The 19,628-nt window shown below is 37.3% G+C and overlaps 1 protein-coding gene and 1 long non-coding RNA gene across 3 annotated transcripts in view; one reads left to right on the top strand and one right to left on the bottom strand.

Annotated features, from left to right (window-relative positions):
* LOC137578745 (uncharacterized) overlaps window positions 1-639 on the top strand; it is a 317,816-nt gene extending 317,177 nt beyond the window's left edge. For both annotated transcript variants that reach the window (XR_011032761.1, XR_011032764.1), the window contains one exon: window positions 551-639. This is a non-coding gene — a long non-coding RNA (uncharacterized lncRNA). The remainder of the gene's footprint in view (window positions 1-550) is intronic.
* The window catches only part of bru3 (bruno 3), a 394,704-nt gene that overhangs the window by 330,394 nt on the left and 44,682 nt on the right, over window positions 1-19,628 (bottom strand). The window contains 1 exon segment of the mRNA XM_068292297.1: window positions 15,177-15,289. Within this exon segment, the coding sequence (XP_068148398.1) occupies window positions 15,177-15,289 (113 nt within the window).

Below are 19,628 nucleotides of genomic sequence, written 5' to 3'. Positions count from 1 at the left end.
CTCTCTATCTCTCTCTCTCTCCTTTTGTCTCTCTGTTTCTCTTGAATCTGCCCCCGCCTCCTGACCATAGCCAATCTTTGCATGGCATTGTTTATAATTATTTTTGTCACAATATGATTTTTAAATTTTTATTGTCATAATTGTTAATTTTTGCCATATAAAGAGCAAATTATATTTTCTCCTTTTCCTACCTTTAGTTTAATCTACACCCCGCCCATCGCCCCCATTCGTTGCACCCTGGCATGTAGTAGAAGCAGCAACAATCCATTGCTTTCTCATAAATGTTTGTTTTTTATTACTGGTTGTTGTTGGTTGTCTGCGGTTTTAATCTGGAATCGCTTAAAACATGCAATTAATTGCAATTGTCGCTTGGACACTCTGTCGTTGGCGATGTTGTTGGACGATGAAACGGAATGATTGAGGGAGGGGAATGGTCGAATGGAATGCTGTTGCAACGACAAGCGACAAGCGGCAAGCGACAATGTCGCCTGTTTACCTTGCCTCATATTTTTTGCATATGAATATAATTAAATTGTTTAATTTCACACAGGCACAACAAACACACACACACACAGATACGGACACATATATAAATACAACAATGCCAACAAGATAAAGATGAAAAGGCTGCGCGCTGCCATCAGTTGAGCCGTTTGGAATGCGAATTAAAACATTTTTCGTCTCGCACTCTTTCTCAATATTTCTCCACGTTTCATTTTTTGTTTGTTTTTATTTGTTTGTATTAAACAACGATTCATTAATTTTCATAAATATTCTTTATGTGAATTAAGCTAGTGGCAACTTTTAACTGAGTATCTTATTTAATTATATTATTTTTTTCTTGCTAATTACGGTAAGTAAAATTTTATATATACTGACAGTGCATCTTATTAATGAACTACACACAAGGGAGAGTCGCGAACGAGGGAGGAGAGATAGTCACTTTTTCATTTCACCTTTCTTGATCAGCCAAAAAATTAAAGCCAACATTTGAACTTTTGTGCTTTGGCCCTTAGCTGACGTCACGTAAACCAATTTAAGCATAATTAAGCTTATTAGCAAAGGCAGTTAGCGCGAACACTCTCTTCTCTTGACTTGATTTCATCTGAGTACAAGAGAAAGAGAGAGACAGAGGTAGAGAGAGAGAGAGGGTAAATGGTTGGTTGGACGGGGGCGACCAATGGTCAGCCAGCACCAAAGTTCAACAACAGGAAGGAAGTAAGGCCAAAATGGAAGGTCAAAACCCCAAAAAGTTGGCACGTGAGACCGCTGCCCCCAACCTGCCCAACCCTCAACCAGACTCTCACCCTCACTTACTAACTAGATAGCACAGGCGGTAAGTGAATGGGGCAGCAGAGGGTCAACATTTAGAGCAGGTCTAAAATGAAAATATTTAAAGTTCAACTAATTGTTACCTCTCATTTAATACGGACTTCTTCAGATTAATGAAACCTTGCTTAAAATTATCTTCATCGAAAGTTTGATCTCCAAGTTTGTTTGATTTCTAAATTGAAAATTAAATTTCAAACAAAAACAAAAATATTTAACTAATCACAATTGGAGTGGCTAGTAATGTCAGCTGCTCATATTATTTGAGAATGTTTAAACTAGACAGACATAAAGTTAGGTCCTTCGCTCAAGCTAACTTAGTAAGTCAAAAAGAAAGGAAAAGATAGACATACAAAAGTGAATATCAAATAATAAATATGATTTCGGAATAAAGCTAAAGCATCCACGAGACCTAAGAGACTGCACTCTTATTATTTTGTGGACCTTCACACATTGTCATGGAAATGCAATAAATTGTTAAGCCAAATGAAAGTGACAAAATTTTTAGCATTTTTGTAGTCTATCATCAAAGTTAGTTGCCGAGTATAAAACACAGGTTTGAAATCTACAGACGCTAAATGCAAGAGTTAGAGTTGGAGTTGCCACTGATGTTTGGGAGGTGCGGCGGTAGAGGAGAGCGAACAGATTCCAGCCTGTTGGCGACACTCTCGTTTTGGTATGCGCATGGAATTCTCAATTAATTTTAATTTCAAGTCAACACCTTGGCTGACGACGACGACGACGACGACGATTGCACATAGCCAGCACAGGCACTGCTGGCATACGTTGAATAAAAGGCACACACAGAGAGTGAGAGAGAAGGAGGGAGTGAGAGACAGAGGAAGAGGCAAAAGGATGCACTAGTATTGCTGCTGCTGGCAAGCAGGATAATTATCCTTACATTCCGTTTTGTGGTCTCAATTAAGCGAAAGTATGCAACGCAGACAAAATAAAAATGAAAGAAGTAGAAAAGCCGACTGGAGAGTTTTAAAGGCTTAAACCGAATGCAACTGGACACAGGTCCATGCCATATCCATGCACGAAACACACAGAGACGTGTGTGTGAGTGAGTGTGTGTGTTTGTGTCACCGACTACAAATCACGTGGACCAACGTGGACGACGACAGCGTCTTGTTTGGCATTTACGTGATGCACATTTAAACGCGAGCCCACACACTCTTATAGAGGGAACGACATGAATTATGCTTCGAAGGTGGGAGAAGCGCAAAACTTTGCTTGGCTAAATTGGCAAGGCAAACTGCAGGTAAAACTTCTACGTGCAATGCACCTAGGCGAGCGAGCCTAAAAGTATGCAAAAGTAACAAGCGAACGGCACACGTGCTGAAAAAATTGATTGATGATTGAAGGCAATACAAAAAGACGACGTGAGCTAGGCTCCAGTGGACTGACTGAACAACTTCCCACCGAACCAACTCCAGCCCCATTGACGTTGGGTTTAGGTTTGGGGTTTTTTGGGCGCCAAAAACGGAAAATGGCAATTCAAAAACTCTCTCGGCAAAAAAGCACAATTTCACATATGCCTAGCTCGGCTCAGGCAGCAGCAGCAGGCAGTCGGTGTGTTTGGGTCGCTCCTACCAAGTCCTCGCACAAATATTCATGTGTAAAATGCCATGTGTGTGGGTGTGTGTGTGTGTTTGTCTGTGTGTTTCGTATACTCATTCTCCTTTCTCTTTCCCCGTCGCGGGCTCTGACGGAATTTGCATAAATTTGGCATTTGAAAAGCTATTCAGCCTGATGGAAATGATGACGAGAGCGAGCCCATGCAATCCTACAAACGGCAACCGCCTCTTTCATTTCCCATCTTCCCCCCTACACCAAAAACACAATTCACAACGACGATGATATAGAGCTCCACCCATCTCTTGGTACCTGGTTTCGCCTCGGGCAACTTGTATAAAGCCATTAAATGTTTGCACCACACATCAAGGCATAAAAATTTTTCCAGCATGGGAATGGTGGGCTAGATGGTGAGTATAAAAGTGAGTTATAATCGACAGAAAACAGCACGTGGCAGGGGAAATACTAAAACAGAGAGAGTGTGAGAGAGAGAGCGTGAGGGGAGTAGATGAAGTGATGGCCAAGCCTAATGAGACAAGCGGATAACAGGAGGCATGATGCTGCTTAAATAGCCCGCTCTTTGCCATTCTCCTCCATCTCTTTTATCACCATAAACCTAGTTAGGAGGAGCCAGCAAAATAAACTGAACATTTTTCAGAAATTTTCCAAAAATGTTCATTTGAAATGAAGGAGCAGCAGCAGCAGCAACAGCAGCCACAGTCGCACCAGGTGCAGATGGTTTTGGGCATTAATCTAATTTGCGTTTTGCCGTGAGAGAGAACAAATTATGATGAATGTTTTGAATATGGGCTAAATCATACATGAAATACAGAATAAAATGCAAATGAATTGACCTTGGTTTAACCTTAACAAAACACCATTTGGAACCAACAAAATTTTTTAAAGTTTCTTGAAAAGTACATGTTAAATATTTAAAATTTCTTTTTCAAATGCTAATATCTATAATGCTTATTTCAGAAAGGTTTTTCTGGAGACATATTTGTATATTTATATGGATTCATAAAGAATTAAGGGCTGTGAAATGGAGAATCTATTAAGGTTAAGAATTTGCTTTTTGAAATTTAAAACAAAAGTTTTGTCCTGTTCTGTGGTCATAAAACAATTCTTGAAGCAAGCATTGTCTCTACACAATTTTCAAGTCACATAGGAAAACAATGTACCTATACTTTTGCAAGCCCTTTATTCAACTATGGTCTAGTTTTTGAAAATCGATCTAATCGGTTTGTATTGATATACAAGCAGCAAAGGAAACAATTGGTCTATAAATTGTTACTTTCGTTTAATAGAATTATTCAAAGCTGCTAAATAAATCGTTAGCTCAATTATAAAATTCATCACCGAATAATGTTCAAATTAAAAAGTTTAGACTACCTTTGCCACACACAACTCAATTCTCATGAAGTGAATAATCAAAATTGAATGATTTAATGGATTTCTATTTAAAATGAAGACGATGACATAACAACAAAAATCTCGCCCTTACTTTCTTTTAAGGTTTCTCTTTTTTTCGCCCACACGTTTATGAAAAAATATGCAAAAATAATGCCACATGAGGCCAATTGAGCCGTTTTGTATGTAGTAGTAAAAAGAACATTTTCAGGCGGGGCCAGAAACCGTAGTTCACAATCATTTACAACACACTCACACATACACACACACAGGGAAAGGAGTGGGGAAGGGAGCGGAGGGGTTAGTGCATTAGAGGGTGGAGTGGGAAAAGAGGTAGAGAAAGAGACGACCACCTACCAATTTGTTTTGACTAATTTGCGTAGGGCACGGCAATTGTTGCAGTTGCAGTTTTTGTTGCGACTGCAGCAGTTGACCTGCAGTTCTTGTTGTTGTTGTAGTTGCTGATGTTGTTGTTGTTGTTGTTGATGTTGTTGTTGTTGCTGCTGAACTGTTAACGGGCACATTACTACTTATTGTTGTTGTTGTTGTTGCTGCTGCTGCTGCTGCTGTTGATGTTGAGGTTGAGGCAGGCAATTGTTGTTAGCAAATTGCCTGCGTTTTACAAATTTCTCGCAAATTGCTGCGACTCTGAACGATGAGACCAGTTGCAGTTGCAGTTGCAGTTGCATTTGGAGTTGATTGTTGTTGTTGTTGTGTTTGTTGCTGCTGCCGATGATGATGATGATGATGAGAAAGGTGTTGCTGTTGCTGGTAATAGTGCTGATGATGTTGCCGCTGATGTTGCATACCCAAACCACTAGCAGCAGCAGCAGCAGCTGCAGCAGTTGCAGTTGCACGCGTATATGGTACGCCGCTATAGGCTGGACGATGCCAACGGTGCATGCGTCGCATACTTAAGGATGCTCCATAAGGATATGTGGTAATCTGTAATTAAATTCATCAGAACAAAAATTGAAGAGTGATAGGGAGAAACAGAGAAAAAGAGAGCAGAGAAACTGAGACAAAGACAAAAACAAGGCAATGGAAGGACAAACGAAAAGGGCGGGGGAAAACAAATTTTTGGTTTTTTTTTTTTATTTTTGACACAACATCGAAAATAACAATAAGTGAAAAATGATAAAGGCAAACAAAATCAACAACAAACAACGAACAACATCAAAAATGTTAGGAATGTGAATTGGGGAGTCGGAATGAACATAAAAAACAAACCATAAATTATAATTAAATCATATGCACACACACACACACACACAACAACAACAATAATAATATCATTATCATATATGTCATAATATAGAAGTAGATTTGAAATTGTTTTTTTTATTATTTAAGTTTTAGAATTAGAGTTAGAGTAGTAGTAGTAGAAACAACATCAACAACAACAACATCAATTATAGAACAACATCAATATTTCAATATGAAGTCAATTAACAACATCGATTTATATATAGGCTTATATATATTTAAATATATATATATGTGTGTATCTTAACTTCCCTCCCATTCCTGTGGATCCATACGCTTTTCGTCCTGATATTTTCCCAAACAAACTTGTAGACATTAAAATGATATTTAAATATATATTTGTATAGTTACAATTACAATCACACACGCACACACACACAGCCAAAGATAGAGAGAGAGAGAGTGAGACATACGTACATATCATACACATACATATATATTTTATATACTTACCTTTTCGTTTAAGAAAATTTAAAACATTAAATGGAAAATTAGTTCAGTGAGTGTGCTTGTCTGTTTTTTTTTTTTTTGTGTTATTTTGATATTTGTGCAAAGAAAAACAATGAAAAGTATGCGAAAAGAAAACATGCAGCTGGAGGAAAATACCAAAGGATTTGTTAGAAAGGAAATTCAACTACTTGGCCTAATATAAGAAAGTCTTAACTAATTATCTAACTAACAAGATTTTATGTCTTAACACTAAGTTTAATTGATTGTCAGCCAAATTTCACTTTAAAATAAGAGAAATAAACAATTCACTTGAACTTTTGAAAACCAAACGCATAAAGAGGAAAATGTGCTTTAAAATGCATTTACGAGAAAAACGAGAATTTCCGTCGAAACTAAAAATCGAAACGGGGAAAAGAAGGAAAAACAAAATAAAAATAAAATTGCCAGCAAAGTCAAACGGAAACTCTACGCAAATAATTCAAATTAAAATGGCGTTTTACCAAACTGGACAAAAAGCATATTGAACTAACCCAAACACAAATAGCACACACACACACACATACGCATAGGAAGTTGGTTTTAAATAAAATTTGTGATGTGTGTAAAAATAATAAAAATCATAATAAAAAAAATTACTTGGAATGTGATAAAAAATAATTGGTTAAACAATACAAAACAAACTATAAAAATAAAAAAACGATTTCGAAGCAAACCATACACTTTACTGACTAACAAAAAGTAGCTAAACTCAATTAATTTGTTTGTTTAAACATTTCGAAGTATTTTAGATATGGAAAAAAGAACATTTCAACAAACCTAATGAAAAACGTTTAATTTCTCAACTCATTTTGAAATTTTAACAAAAGTTAGAACCGTTTGCCAGAGCTAATGTACTTCATCTAGTGACCTTTTGTAGGGTAGAGCATAATTACAAAGCGAAACGTCCACAATCAACCGACCGACTGAACGAACCGACAAACGACAAACAGACTTTGCCTTTTGTCCAGCAACAGAAGCAGCAGCAGCAGCAGCAACAACAACAGCAACAATAAAAACAAGCGTTAAAAAAATATTTAAAAATTCAATAAATTACTAAATAAAAATTCCCCGGCCATGTGTTTGGGTTTTCCCTTTTCCTCCTTTTTTTACTTTCGTTTTGGTTTTGTTTTTGTGTTGTGGCTGTGAAAATTTGTGTTTTTATGGCATTTTGTTGGCCATTTGTTTTGTCCTTTTTCATTAGATATAGCTAGCGAACAAGAGAAATAGCCAAATGGTAGAGAAAGACAAAACGGATGAGAAATGGGATGATAAAAAATAATGTTCAATAGATTTAAAGATAGTAATTCTTGATTTAAGCTTGAAATAAGAAGAAGAAAAACGTTTAAATTTAAGAAGAGGACTAACACAGAGGGGAATGAAGAAGTGAGGCAAGGGCAAAAAAAAGCAACAGTTGTTTACTGTGTAGAATCATGTGATAAATATGTCACAAGCACCTTGCGCTTTGAGAGAGAGTGAGAACAGGAGAAAGAGGGAGAGAGAAGCAAAGGACCCAAGTACAACCAAATAGCAGAGACAGCGTTTCGACATTTTTATTACACTGTCACATATGTATGTAAAAGTGTGCGAGTGTGTCTATATGTGTGTTTGTGTGTGTGTGAGCTTCACTTCAATAAAAATGTCGCGCATTCGCCTTTTTGAAATGCAAAAGAAGGCAAAAGCAGCAGGCTGACTGAGTGCATGTCTCTCTGTCTCTCTGTCTGTCTGTCTTTCTGCCTGCCTGAGCAAATGGCAACCAAACGAGAGAAACTGTCTCCGCCGTCGCTTCTTCTTCATCTTCTTTACTCGTCTCCTTCTAATAAAATATATTTTTACATAAAATATGCTCTTTGTAGTCCACAGAACCACATTTCATGGATTTGCCAAATGTGGGAAATTGCTTTTTATACCCCATACACCTTCAACTCACACTTTAACTTCTTCTACACACCCACATAGCCACGAAGGAAAAGAGAGCAAAAGCTGGAGTGAGTGAGAGCAAAAGTGGCGTTAATCAAGCCTCCGCCTCATTATGAAACAAGGATTCTTTGCATGGCTTTTGTTACCCTCGACAATAATATTTGGATCTTCAACAAAAACACAAAAAAAAAACATTCAACGATTTCTATTTAATATTTATAAAAAGTGCGAAATGTGTGAAACACTTCCGTATTTGTGGGCCATCTTCTTGAGATCTAGTAAATAGTTTTAAATAAATTCATTGGAATAAGGTTTCTTCCGAAAGAACAAGAAGAAATAAAAATCAAATTGTTTTCTTGGGTATTCCCAAAGTCGATTCACTAATGAAATTTATTGCTTGATTTTTGGTTTTTATTCTGTATTTTGTTTTTTCCTGTTGTTTAATCTTTGCTTTTTGGCGTTGTGCGTCTGAGTTTTCCCCCCTCTTTTCCAATCTCTCACTCTTTCTCTCTCTCTCTCTTTATCCCCCTCTGTGTGTGTTAGCGTTACGTTTGCTCTTTCTCTACTTTTTTTATCTGTGCACTTTATGCTTAATTGCTTCTTTTGCTACTCTTTCTCTTGGGTGTTTTTTTCATTTGAATGAACACAGAGGAACAACGGAGACTGGGATAGAAGAGATACAGAGCTCACTTTGAAATCGAACATAAGGTAAGTCCCTTTTTGCATATAGAAAAGAAACTCACACAAAAAAAAAAAAAAAAAGAAAAAAAAAAAAGCAAGAGAGATGGCAAGTTAATCCTTTTGTGTCGCCCGACATCCCCTACCCTTTAACTATAACCATAATACTTCTTGATGCCTTAGTCTCCGCTACCGCAGCCCGAAAACGAGACCAGGCATATTTTGTGTGTGTATTTTGTTTTTGATTTTTTTTTCTCATTCTTTCTTCTTTTTTTTTGGTTCGGTTTTATTTGCAGTGGCAGCGACAGCGACAGCGGCAGCAGCAGAAGCAGTATCCTTGTGGCAACCACAAAGAGCAATTCGTTGGTCATAAATTTGCAAAGCGGATTTAATTGCAAGCCCAGCCCCGAAAAGGACAAAGTAGCAAAGTAGAGTGCAATCTCTTGTCCTTGTCCGTGTCCGTGCCGTGTCCTGGTGAGGCGGCAAAATAATATACATATAAAACTCATTAGCCAATGTTATATGCATAGAGACATATACATACACACAAACATAGATATATGCGAAAGAGTGAGAAAGAGGGGGGGAGTGGGAAGGCAAATGACTGTGTTGTGTTATAAGCCCATTGTGAAGGCTTTGTGTATGTGTGTTGATCTAGCGTTAAAAAGAGACTTTTTTTCATATCCTATTCAAGAGCTTTTGATATGATAGGGTAGGGTTAAAATTGTTGCCAGCTTTTTTTTCTTCTGATGGAATGGAAATTTTGTTGATTAGTCTCACTTACTCACTCACTCAACGTTCTCATGTCACTTGCATAAAAGATGAAAACAAAATTGACGTCGAAATGGGGGACAGTTTTATTTTAAAACCAATAATGACAAAAAATCGATTTTCAGTTAATAAACGTGGCCGAATATGCAGCTGACAAATGGCGCATTGAAATACCTTTTGGCTAAAGATTTGATTGATTACCACACAAGGCCACAAGGTAACAACTCATGGTAAGCAAATTTCAAACTGATGAGCAGTAGTATATTTATATAAAAAGTAACAAGGTCAAAGGTGAAACTAGCCAACAAAATTGATTAGGATATTAAATTTCACTTAGAACTTGGTGAGAATAAGAAAGCAACTTCAAACCTTTCAAAGGAAAAGGAAGCACTGGACGGAAATCTAACTTTGTTAATGAAATCTTTTCAAAATTCAATCCAAACTAATTGAAAGAATTTCGAAAATATCAATCGAAAGCCTACTTTTATCTCCTTTATCCACTTTGTCTAATGAAATATTTTGGAAAGAAAAATACAACAAAAAACTTGAATTCCTTTTTTTGAATTTATAAACTTTTTGGCATTTATACTGCACAGAGCCAAAATAGTCATAAATTTCTTGATATCTTAAACATATTCTATTCTCATATATTTGTATTCTCCGCCTCCTTCTCCACCACCAAAACATTCTAAAGTTTTTAGGCCATTCCAAACCAAACGAAAGAAATGGAAATTTCAATTATTAAAAACAAAACATAAAGAAAAATACCAAAAAAAAAAAAAAAAAAAAAAAAAAAAGAGAAGAATAAATGGGGTGACGAATTAAAAAATATCCTGTAATTTATGTACAAATAGATATAAATGTCTGGGGATAGGTAAGAAGAGTATTCGAACAAATTTCAACTTTTGCATTTGGTTTAAGTGTGCGTGTGAGTGTGTGTGCGTGTGTGTTGAATGGTTGCTAAAATTCATAACCAAAAATCAAATTTTGCATAAAATAACAAAAAAAAAAAAAAAAAAATTAAAATAGAAAAAAAATCAACAAAAACAACTAAACGAAGAAGAACACAAGTCTATTGAATATGCAAAATTTTGGATGCATTGTTGTTGCAGCAGTTGTATATAGTAAGAAACAAAAACTCTCCAATCCCCCCCTTTAACCCCTAGAACCTTAGACGACGTTTGGCTGGGCCTTTCTCTTTCTCTCTCCCTCTATCTAGCTCTATCTCTTTGTGTGTGTGAGTGTGTTGTTTTCATATTTTCTTTTGTCTACGAAAATTTGTGGTCGTTTTGTATAGAAATTTATTACATTTTCTTAGGCAGCGCAACAAAACCCAAAGCATCAACTCAAGAGAGAGAGAGAGAGAGAGGAGAGAGAGAGAGAGAGAGAAGGAGAGAGTGAGAGAAGTTTCCTTTTCTTTCTTTTACAACTTTTAAGTATGAGCCTCTGCTCTGTGTGTGTGTAGAACTTTTCACTACTACAAACCACTCCATTCCACTTGAGCCCACTCCCATCCATCTCCTCCATACTTCATACTTCATTGTTTTGCATATTGAGGAAGAGACAGAAAGAAACAGATAGTCAAAAGTCTTTTGTTGCTTTGCGTTGTCTCCGGCTGCCGGGGTGCTTGCCTGCCTGCCTTTTTAGCATAATCAATTTTCGTGTAATGTTAGAGCTCATTTTTAATTAACATCATCTCAGAGTTTACTTCACTTTTCAAGGACTTTTCTTGGGTGAAAAAAAAAAAACAGCAATCGGATAGAAGCGAAACAAACGAAACGAAACTAAACGAAAGAAACCGAAACCGAACAACCCAAACTTCACTTCACATGCCATCTACACTTATCAGTTTTCCGTTTTCCGCTTCAACATACTTTGGCAGCAAAGTTCTTGTGCAAATGAAATGCTTCTAGTCCGCCGCAGAAAAGGAAACAGTTTAGCATAAAAATGAAAAGTCAAGTTGAGACAGCAAAAAAAAAAAAAAGGAAAAAAATAGTACAAAAAAAATAACCAAAATGGGATAGAGAAGAGAATATCCTTCATGGCAACTGGCAGTTTGGGCTTTATCTGAATCTTATACGCTGCTTTGTCGTATTCAAATTTTCAAAATAATAAAAAAAAAAAAAAAAAAATACACCAACTGAGTAAATGTGTGTGTGTTGGTGTGGGTGTAGAAGGCGGCAAAGAGGAAATCATAACGGAAATTTTTTCGAAAATGAAAAATATCTGCAACGAAGCGAATCCAAGCAGGCAGCCATACAACCAGCCTCGTCCACCAGTCCACCAGGACGGCCGGCCACCAGGATGTGGGCAGTAACTTTGCACACATGCCAGGCAATCCTTAGACCAGGAAGTCTTGTCTACTAAAGAAATGCAAACGGAAAAGCTGCCCCCGAACACAGCAGAACAAGAACAGAAAAGAAAAAAAACCAAACAGAACAGAACAGAAAACTGGCAGCAAGACAGAGACAGCAAAAAAAACGAACACACGAAAATATATGCAGTAAATAATAAAGGAGATATAACTTTAAGATTCCCCATAGCAAAATGCATAACTTCTAGCCGATTGATTAATGGCCATTGAGGCCTCTAGGCCAACTAATTCTCAGCTGTACTTGTTTCAAATATACCAAGAGCATGGGAGCAAATATTTTTGCTTACGCGGCAAATGAGGGAAAGGGAGAGATAGACAGTGATAGTAAACCAAGAGATGGAAAACGGAAGAAAAAACAAGTAAAAACGGAAACTGCCGAAATCAGCACTAAAAAAATTGCAGATTTAACCACAGTCTGCAATTAATCAAGCACGCCCACATGTCTAGCCAAGGAGTCAAAGCGATTGATTAAGAACGACCAACAGTTACTCTAGCGAGAAGCGACTTCTCAAGCATACGATATAAATGTTAACCAAGTAACGACTAATTCCAACTATTTACAGTTATTATGAATAACGCATAACAAATAGTTGACTTTACATTGGCAATTCGTCAATCGATCTGGTGAACAATTGACAACGAGTGATCCAATTGCCTCGTCTACTAAGATCGCAATTCATTACAGTTTAGTAGCGAGTAAAGTTTGTTAAACTCCGGAAGTCCTGCCAATATTTGGTCAAATTTGGCAATATTAGATACCAGCAATTCCAATTATTTCAAAGAAAGCTTAGACTGGCCATTTTTTGTTAGATTTCCTCTTCGCATTCCCGCCAACTTTTTTGGTTTTTTCTATCGTTCTCACTTTACCATCTCACTCTAACTTGTGAACTCGTTCCGCAATCCTCTCTCGGGCTGTTTGTTTGCCTTTGTTTTGGCTTTGTCAGATAATTTTTCAATAGACAAACGGCGAGCGAAAAAAAATGGTAGATTCTAGAAAAATTTACAAACAATTTCTGGGATGCTCTTCTTGCTGGTGGCAAGCAGCCCTCTTGGAGGCTCAACTCAACTCAACTCAACTCAATACCAATGCCGCTTCAATTTGGCAATTTATCTCCAACCCCATCTGAAGAGTTTGTTGATTTTGTGCCCCGTTCGGCAACTGACTGCGCCGCAATGTATGCTATTGTCCAGCTTTTGCATAAGAGCTAACGAACTAGATTTTTTTTCCTCGCTCCTTAGCCTCACACAGTGTAAATGTGTGCATGTTGGCAGGCCTCTGCCTCTGCCTAGACCAGAGCCAGAAACAGATCGTTCTATGGCCAGCCAAGCCAGAGCCAAAGCCAGAGCCTGTGCACTCCGTTGGCGTTTGCTTCATTGGCATATCAATCAACGGGCCAAAAGCGGGAAATGAATTCGCTTACTCACACTATCAACTGGCATCGGATACAAGCGGAGGAGCAGCGTCGCAGCGTGGATGGATTTGGTGGTGTGCTGTGGTGGGTTGGGATGGATGAGGATGCCACATTTTTTCTGCTTGCCTCGGCCGGATGCCATTTTAATTAAGTGTTGGGCAAGGACGATGGTGGCTTGTCCTGTCTGTTAACATGTGTGTGTGTATGTGTGTGTTGGTCTTACGTGTCCTGGCCATAAGGAATTTAACATTTAGAACGGAAGTTGCCTAGAAAAAAAAAAAACACTCAACGCGAATAGCTATGGAATCGGGGGAGGACTGAGCTGCTTCGCTCTGTTGCCACTGACAGTTTAATTATTATTTTTGCAAATCAGTTAATTAATTAAGATGCCTGAAAGCCATACTGGATGGAGGAGGAACACACACACACACACACACACTATCAAAAAAAAAGTATTTTTCTTAGGCTAAATGGCAGTTGATGATGGCATTTTAGTTCCCGGCAAGTTGTTGGAGTTTGGGCCAATCGATGTTAATACATTTATTACATAGCATGCAACAAGAGGCGGCAATAACCATCCATAAAATATGATGAAACGGAGAAACCAGTCAAGATTGAGCTAATTATAAACTCTTTTTTTTATCTAAATTGATTTCTTCCTAAAGCATTAAAAACAAATAAAAGAATTGTGAATACACTGTCCCTAAAAGTATTTACTTCGCTTGTCATTTTATTTAATTAGGCTTTGGTCAAAAGGAGTTTCTAATATTTCATTTAATTAAACGAACTTTTATTCTATATGTAGTTTTTTTTTTTTTCCCTCCCCCAAATTTTTTTATATTTTCGCTACATTTGCAAATGCATTTTTTAATACATTTTGCGACTAGTTTATTTTCACATCATTTCCACATTGCCCCCCGAAGGCTAATAAACAGAACAAAACAAAACAGCAACAACAAAACTAAAATTAAAATCATAAAACCGAAAACATACGTTAGTAAAAACACAATTTACATGAACATTTACACGTGTTGTTGCGGAGAGACTCAGTTTTTGCTAAAAACATTAACAAAAATAAATCATTGAGAGTGAGAGGGAAAGAGAGTGAAAGGGGGGAATGGAAAAAAAATCGGAAAAGCCCTTAATTTATTGACTGTGAAAATTGTTATAAATTCGAAACATTTTGTTCTGCCTGGCTTGCTAATTGCCAAAATCAACACAATTAGAACTAGACAAAAGGGGCATAGGGGAGAGAGAGAGAGTGCGAAAAAGAGATGGAAAAGTGCATACAATTTTACAAAAATAATTTATTACAATTACAACAAACTGAACACACATACAGACAGACAAATAAAACGAGAGAGAAAGACAGACAATACATACATACACATGGACACAAAATAAATGTTGCTGCAATTATTTTGGTTTTTTTAACAGAATATTCTCATCATCTCATGCAGGTGAAATTTTCGATTTCTTTCTCATTATACACTTGCAGAGGGAATTATTTAGGATCGGACTCCTGTATATGGCTAAAACATTATTGAAATGGTTGTATTGGGCTATGAGTCCTACGCCTTAAGTAAATTGTCCATCTAATTAATAGAAATGTTGGCCAATGCTTTAAGAAGTTATCAAAGATAATTCCATTTTTTGTCGCACAGACTTTACTTGTTTCAATTTAACTGCAAGTCTATAAGAAGTCTTCAATGTACCGAAAATTACAAAACATGCTTAATTGGGAGATAATAGAAAATAAATGTCTAAGTACAAATATATAGCGAATTGATTAATGGACTAAATGAATGAATGTAAAATCAGAATGCATTTAAAGTGCAAATAATGGTTGAAGATGTGTAAATGGATTACGACACTGAACAGAGATTGAATCAATCAAACCAAAAGTGAACAAACAATGAGCAGTAGAATATATAAAAATCGTTTTCACTTACCCCAGTTAAAGCTTGTTTATCATTATAGAGTGTTGCCTGTGTGGCCGCCGATGTTGGTGAATTAGCAGCAGTTGTTGAACTCTCCGGACTGAAATAGGTTAGAAAGGCGCAACCTGTGGATAAAGAAAATAAACAAAAGAACAAGAAAAGATATTTTAAAATTTGGATACACTAATACACAACCTCAACCGAAAAGGCTATTTTCTTTTTAACCCACTCCCCACAGACTCTAATAGTTGGGATGTTTCTCTGTGAACGCTTCCCGTAGAAGTCCATTTGACAATTTGCCTTCATTTGCTTTGCTTAGTTTGCTAGAAAAGTTTTTATTTCAACTTGTATTTCTTTTTTTTTTTTGCAATTTTATTCTTTTTGTTTTTTGTTGTTCATTCTGCTGTTGTTGGCTTTTCGTCCTTGTAGCTAGTACTCCTTGGTGGCACTTTGAAGAGGGTTAAACGTGGCGTATGCGTAACTAATTGCTTTGACCAGCAACTAACAACGTTCTAGAAGCAGCTTGTCATTGACAGGGAGAGCTGAGAGTAGAAACGGGGTTGGGACCCTAGGACTCTAGGACTACTGGCAATGGCACGGGCACTGGCACTGGGTAGCCCCATTTAAACGATGCCAATTTGAAGGCACTCAACGAGGAGGCCAAAACGAGAACGATGGCACTCAAGTGCGACCCCAAAACGCACATGTTGCAAATTGTCGCACACAAAATGCGCGAATGGTAAAAGGCAACGCACACACTCACACACACAATAGAAAGGTCTTCTCTATACACCGAGAGAAAAACCAAGGCAGTTAAAGTCTTTGTACTAAGAAAACCATTTGAGTTATTTAATAGTCAAAAAATATCGTTATAAGCCAAAGGTGAATCGGGCCTCATCTGTGACTCGTAAATCGGTTAGTCCAAAAAACGCTTTGAAATTGGGAAATTAAAACGATCTCTTATATGCCACACCATTTAAAAGACGACCGATTCAATAACACATCACGATTTCCATTATCTGTATATGAAGTGTTGAAAAACTTTTTGAATTTGTGGCTAACCAAAATATGGAGCGATTGATCTTTCCCACTTTCTCTGAGTACAGTAAAAAACCTGTCCAACTGTTCGAAATAGGCATCAATTTCTGGTTTTCAATTACATTTTTTCGTGAATATCTCTCCTGTAAATGAAAATTTCAAAAAAAAATTTCAGTGTTTTTTTTCTTTTGTCAGTTGTTGGAGTCACTTAGTTCCCTGGCACGTTATAAAAATTGTATTTTAAAAGTCATTAGCAGCTTTGCTCCTTGTCATTTTTTCGTGCGAATGGTTGGGGTTTACTTTTTTGGGTGGTAGAAAATTGTGATGAGGACGAAAAAGGCGGACACGCACACATGTTTGGGCAATTGGTTTTGTGTCTTTTGTCTCTTGTTTAGAATATAATTTCTCGCTCGCCTCCTCTCTCCCTCTCTCATTTGCCACACAACAACAGTTTTTCTATTTTGTTTTTACTTTTTTTGTGTTTTTGTTGTCTTTATTTGTTGTATGTCTCTTTTTGCTGGTTGTGGACTGTGCAATTAGTGTGTGAAACTTTGCACATACATATATGAAATATGGTGGAGAGTGATTTTTAATTAATAAACTCATTAGGCAAAAATGGGGTCCTGGTCAACGTTTTACTCATTTTAATTACTAACAGGCAGCTGTTGTGTAGCAGTAGCTCTCCTAGCACGCACACACACACACACACATTTGATTTAGACCATGCCGATCTGGCGTCGACCCCGCCGTTTCGGGTGGCGCACATAATTTCCTGGCATTTCAACAATGTGCCGACAATTTTTCTGTTTTTAGACGGCGCGTTGACGTCGCCGGTTGCCGCCTGTCGTTCAACTTTTGACGTGTTGCATGCTGTGTGTGTGTGTGTATGAGTGTGAGAGTTGTTTTGAGGCAGACAAAAGGCAAAACCTGCAAAACACATATAGCCATATATACGGAGACAGAACGAGAGAAGGAGAGAGAGGGAGAGAAACTGACGGACTCTAAAGTCCTGGCTAAACGTGCGAGTTTGCCTAAAAATTAAATATAATTGTTGTTGTTGCTGTGGTTAGTCCTGACGGGGCAGAGAGAGAAAAAAAGTGGAGAGCGTAGACCAAGAGTGAATGGAGAGATGTGAAGGGAAAAATATGACAGCAGACAGCAGAGTTTAGCTGGTTAAGCAGGTGGAGAGTGAGGTCAACCCCCCACTCTCTATCTTTCTCCCTCTCTCTTTCTCCTACCCTCTTTCTGTGTTGTTGTGTGACGTTTTAGAACCGCATGTCATAGCTTGGTTGGTTTATGTGTTTGCTATATTGGTCTAGTCTGACATGTGAGCGTGTCTCTCTTTGTGTTAGGTTAGTTAGCGTTCACAGTGGCGTCGCTAAGCAGATAATGAGCTTGACACGCTCAAGGAAAGAAGCTTAGGGGAGTTGAAATGAGGAGGACACATTTTCATTTGGTTCAGCGAATAGTGCCAATTTTCATTCTTTTTTCAATTAATCAAATATGTCAAAACTTTTTATCCCTTCTCTTCGCCATCTCTGACTACTTGCTATTTTCTGTTATCTTTCTGTTTCATACACACATACACAAACACACATTCATGCAGACATGAAACAAACAAAAAATCCCCAGAAATCACGCCAGAAAAACAAAAAAAAAAAAAATTACACGGATTTATGAAAATGGCCACAAAACTGCGCTAAACACGTTGACGCGCTCCACACGCAAAAGCGACACGAAATTATGTGCGGTTTTTCCAGAGCACCAGCGCCAGCAGCAAACAGCAGCAGGAAGCAGAAAGCAGGTGGTGGCCGGAGGAGCCAAGTGGTCTGGGAAAGCTTTAATTGAGCAACAAAACGAACATGCATTAACATGAAAATGGCTTATGTAGTGTTGGGTAGGGGTTAGAGTTAAACAGAACAACACAAAAATTAGATATGATATGGTAAAAGTAATTTGGTAGAAAAGGAAGCGCCTAATTAGAGCTGATATTGCTTCGTTTGAAAAGAATTGCCGTCATTTCCTTTTCATAATAGGAAATATGTCAAAATTTATTTTTCCATTGCCTACATTTGCGGGCATATCCTTTATATGCATCTGTAGGCCATTTTTGTTGCCTATATTTGCGGGCCATTTGTACGTACAAGCGCACAATTTTTTGTTGCCTACATTTGAGGGCAATTGGAATATTCTTCCCCGTCTCTAGCCTTGTTGCAAGGCCAAACCACCAATTTTAATTGCAACTCATCAAAGGTGCCTTGGCTCCCCCCGCATTGCCCTGCTGCTGCTGCTCCTGCTTTGCCTCTCACAGTGTTTGAAGTGCACTCAAAAAACTTTTTTGACTCTCTCACTCCTCGCGCCCAGAAGGGACGTAACTTTAATTTGCCTGCTTCGTTCTCTCTCTCTCTCTTCTCTCTCTATGCTTCTGTTTCTGTATGTCCTACTACCATTCCATTTCGGGTGCTTTACGCGCGCTCCTCTTCAAGTTAATTTTTTATGCATGCACTGAATTTCAATGACTTTGACAGAATATATATATAAATATATATATAAAGTACACAAGTGGCACAGGTTTGGAATGTTTGTTTGTTTGAATTTTTCCTGTTTTTGCAACTTTTAATAAAATAAACTTATTTGCACAAAAATGAAACGATAAAGAGCGAGAGAGAAAATGCAACTAAAAAAAAACCAAAAAGTATACATATATATTTATGTATGTATATGTATATACATAAAACATTTTTGGTCTTTGATATTTCAATTTTTCAATGTTTCTAAAAAGAGAGGTAGAAGAAAGAAGAGGTATACAAAAGAAAACTTATGCTAATTAAATTCTTCAGTTGTCGCTGTGCTTTCAACTAGTTTATTTTCCGCTGTGTTGGTTGATTTTCCTTTTTTTTTCTTTTGCCTTCTTTCTTTTTGCAACCACAAAAAGCATAAATTTTACCGCACCCTAGAAAGTTGAGTGGTTTACCCTTACTAACTACTCAGTCAACTCTCACTAGCTATCCCTTTCTCTTCTGCCAAAAAGTGCGGTCAGCGGGCTGGCAAAAGCGATTCATTAACATTTTGCTTTAAAAGGTTAATATTCTAGCTAAATGTCAAGCCTTCTTCTAATTTGTGGGTCTTCTTTTGTTGTTGTTTTGTTTATTATTACTAATGTGTGCTCTTTTTGTTTACAATGATGAACAAAAGCAAAGGAGAAGCAATGTTAAGAAAGAAAAGTGAAAAGTTTCTCAAAAATCTGCGGGTGGCCATTCAGGCATATTATGTGTGCACGACACAGAAACTTTTGCGAAAATGCATGTTCAAAGCACTAAAACGAAAGTAAAAGTTCGTTAATAAACGTTTGTATACTAAATGTATGTATGTAACTGTAAAACCAACCAAAACCAAGATAAAAAACAAACAAAAAATAATAATAAA

This window comes from Drosophila tropicalis, unplaced genomic scaffold (assembly GCF_018151085.1).
Source record: "Drosophila tropicalis isolate 14030-0801.00 unplaced genomic scaffold, ASM1815108v1 contig_694, whole genome shotgun sequence".
Classification (NCBI taxonomy): domain Eukaryota; kingdom Metazoa; phylum Arthropoda; class Insecta; order Diptera; family Drosophilidae; genus Drosophila; species Drosophila tropicalis.
The sequence above is the reverse complement of the archived record's forward strand: the minus strand, read 5'-3'. Positions and strand labels throughout refer to the sequence as shown.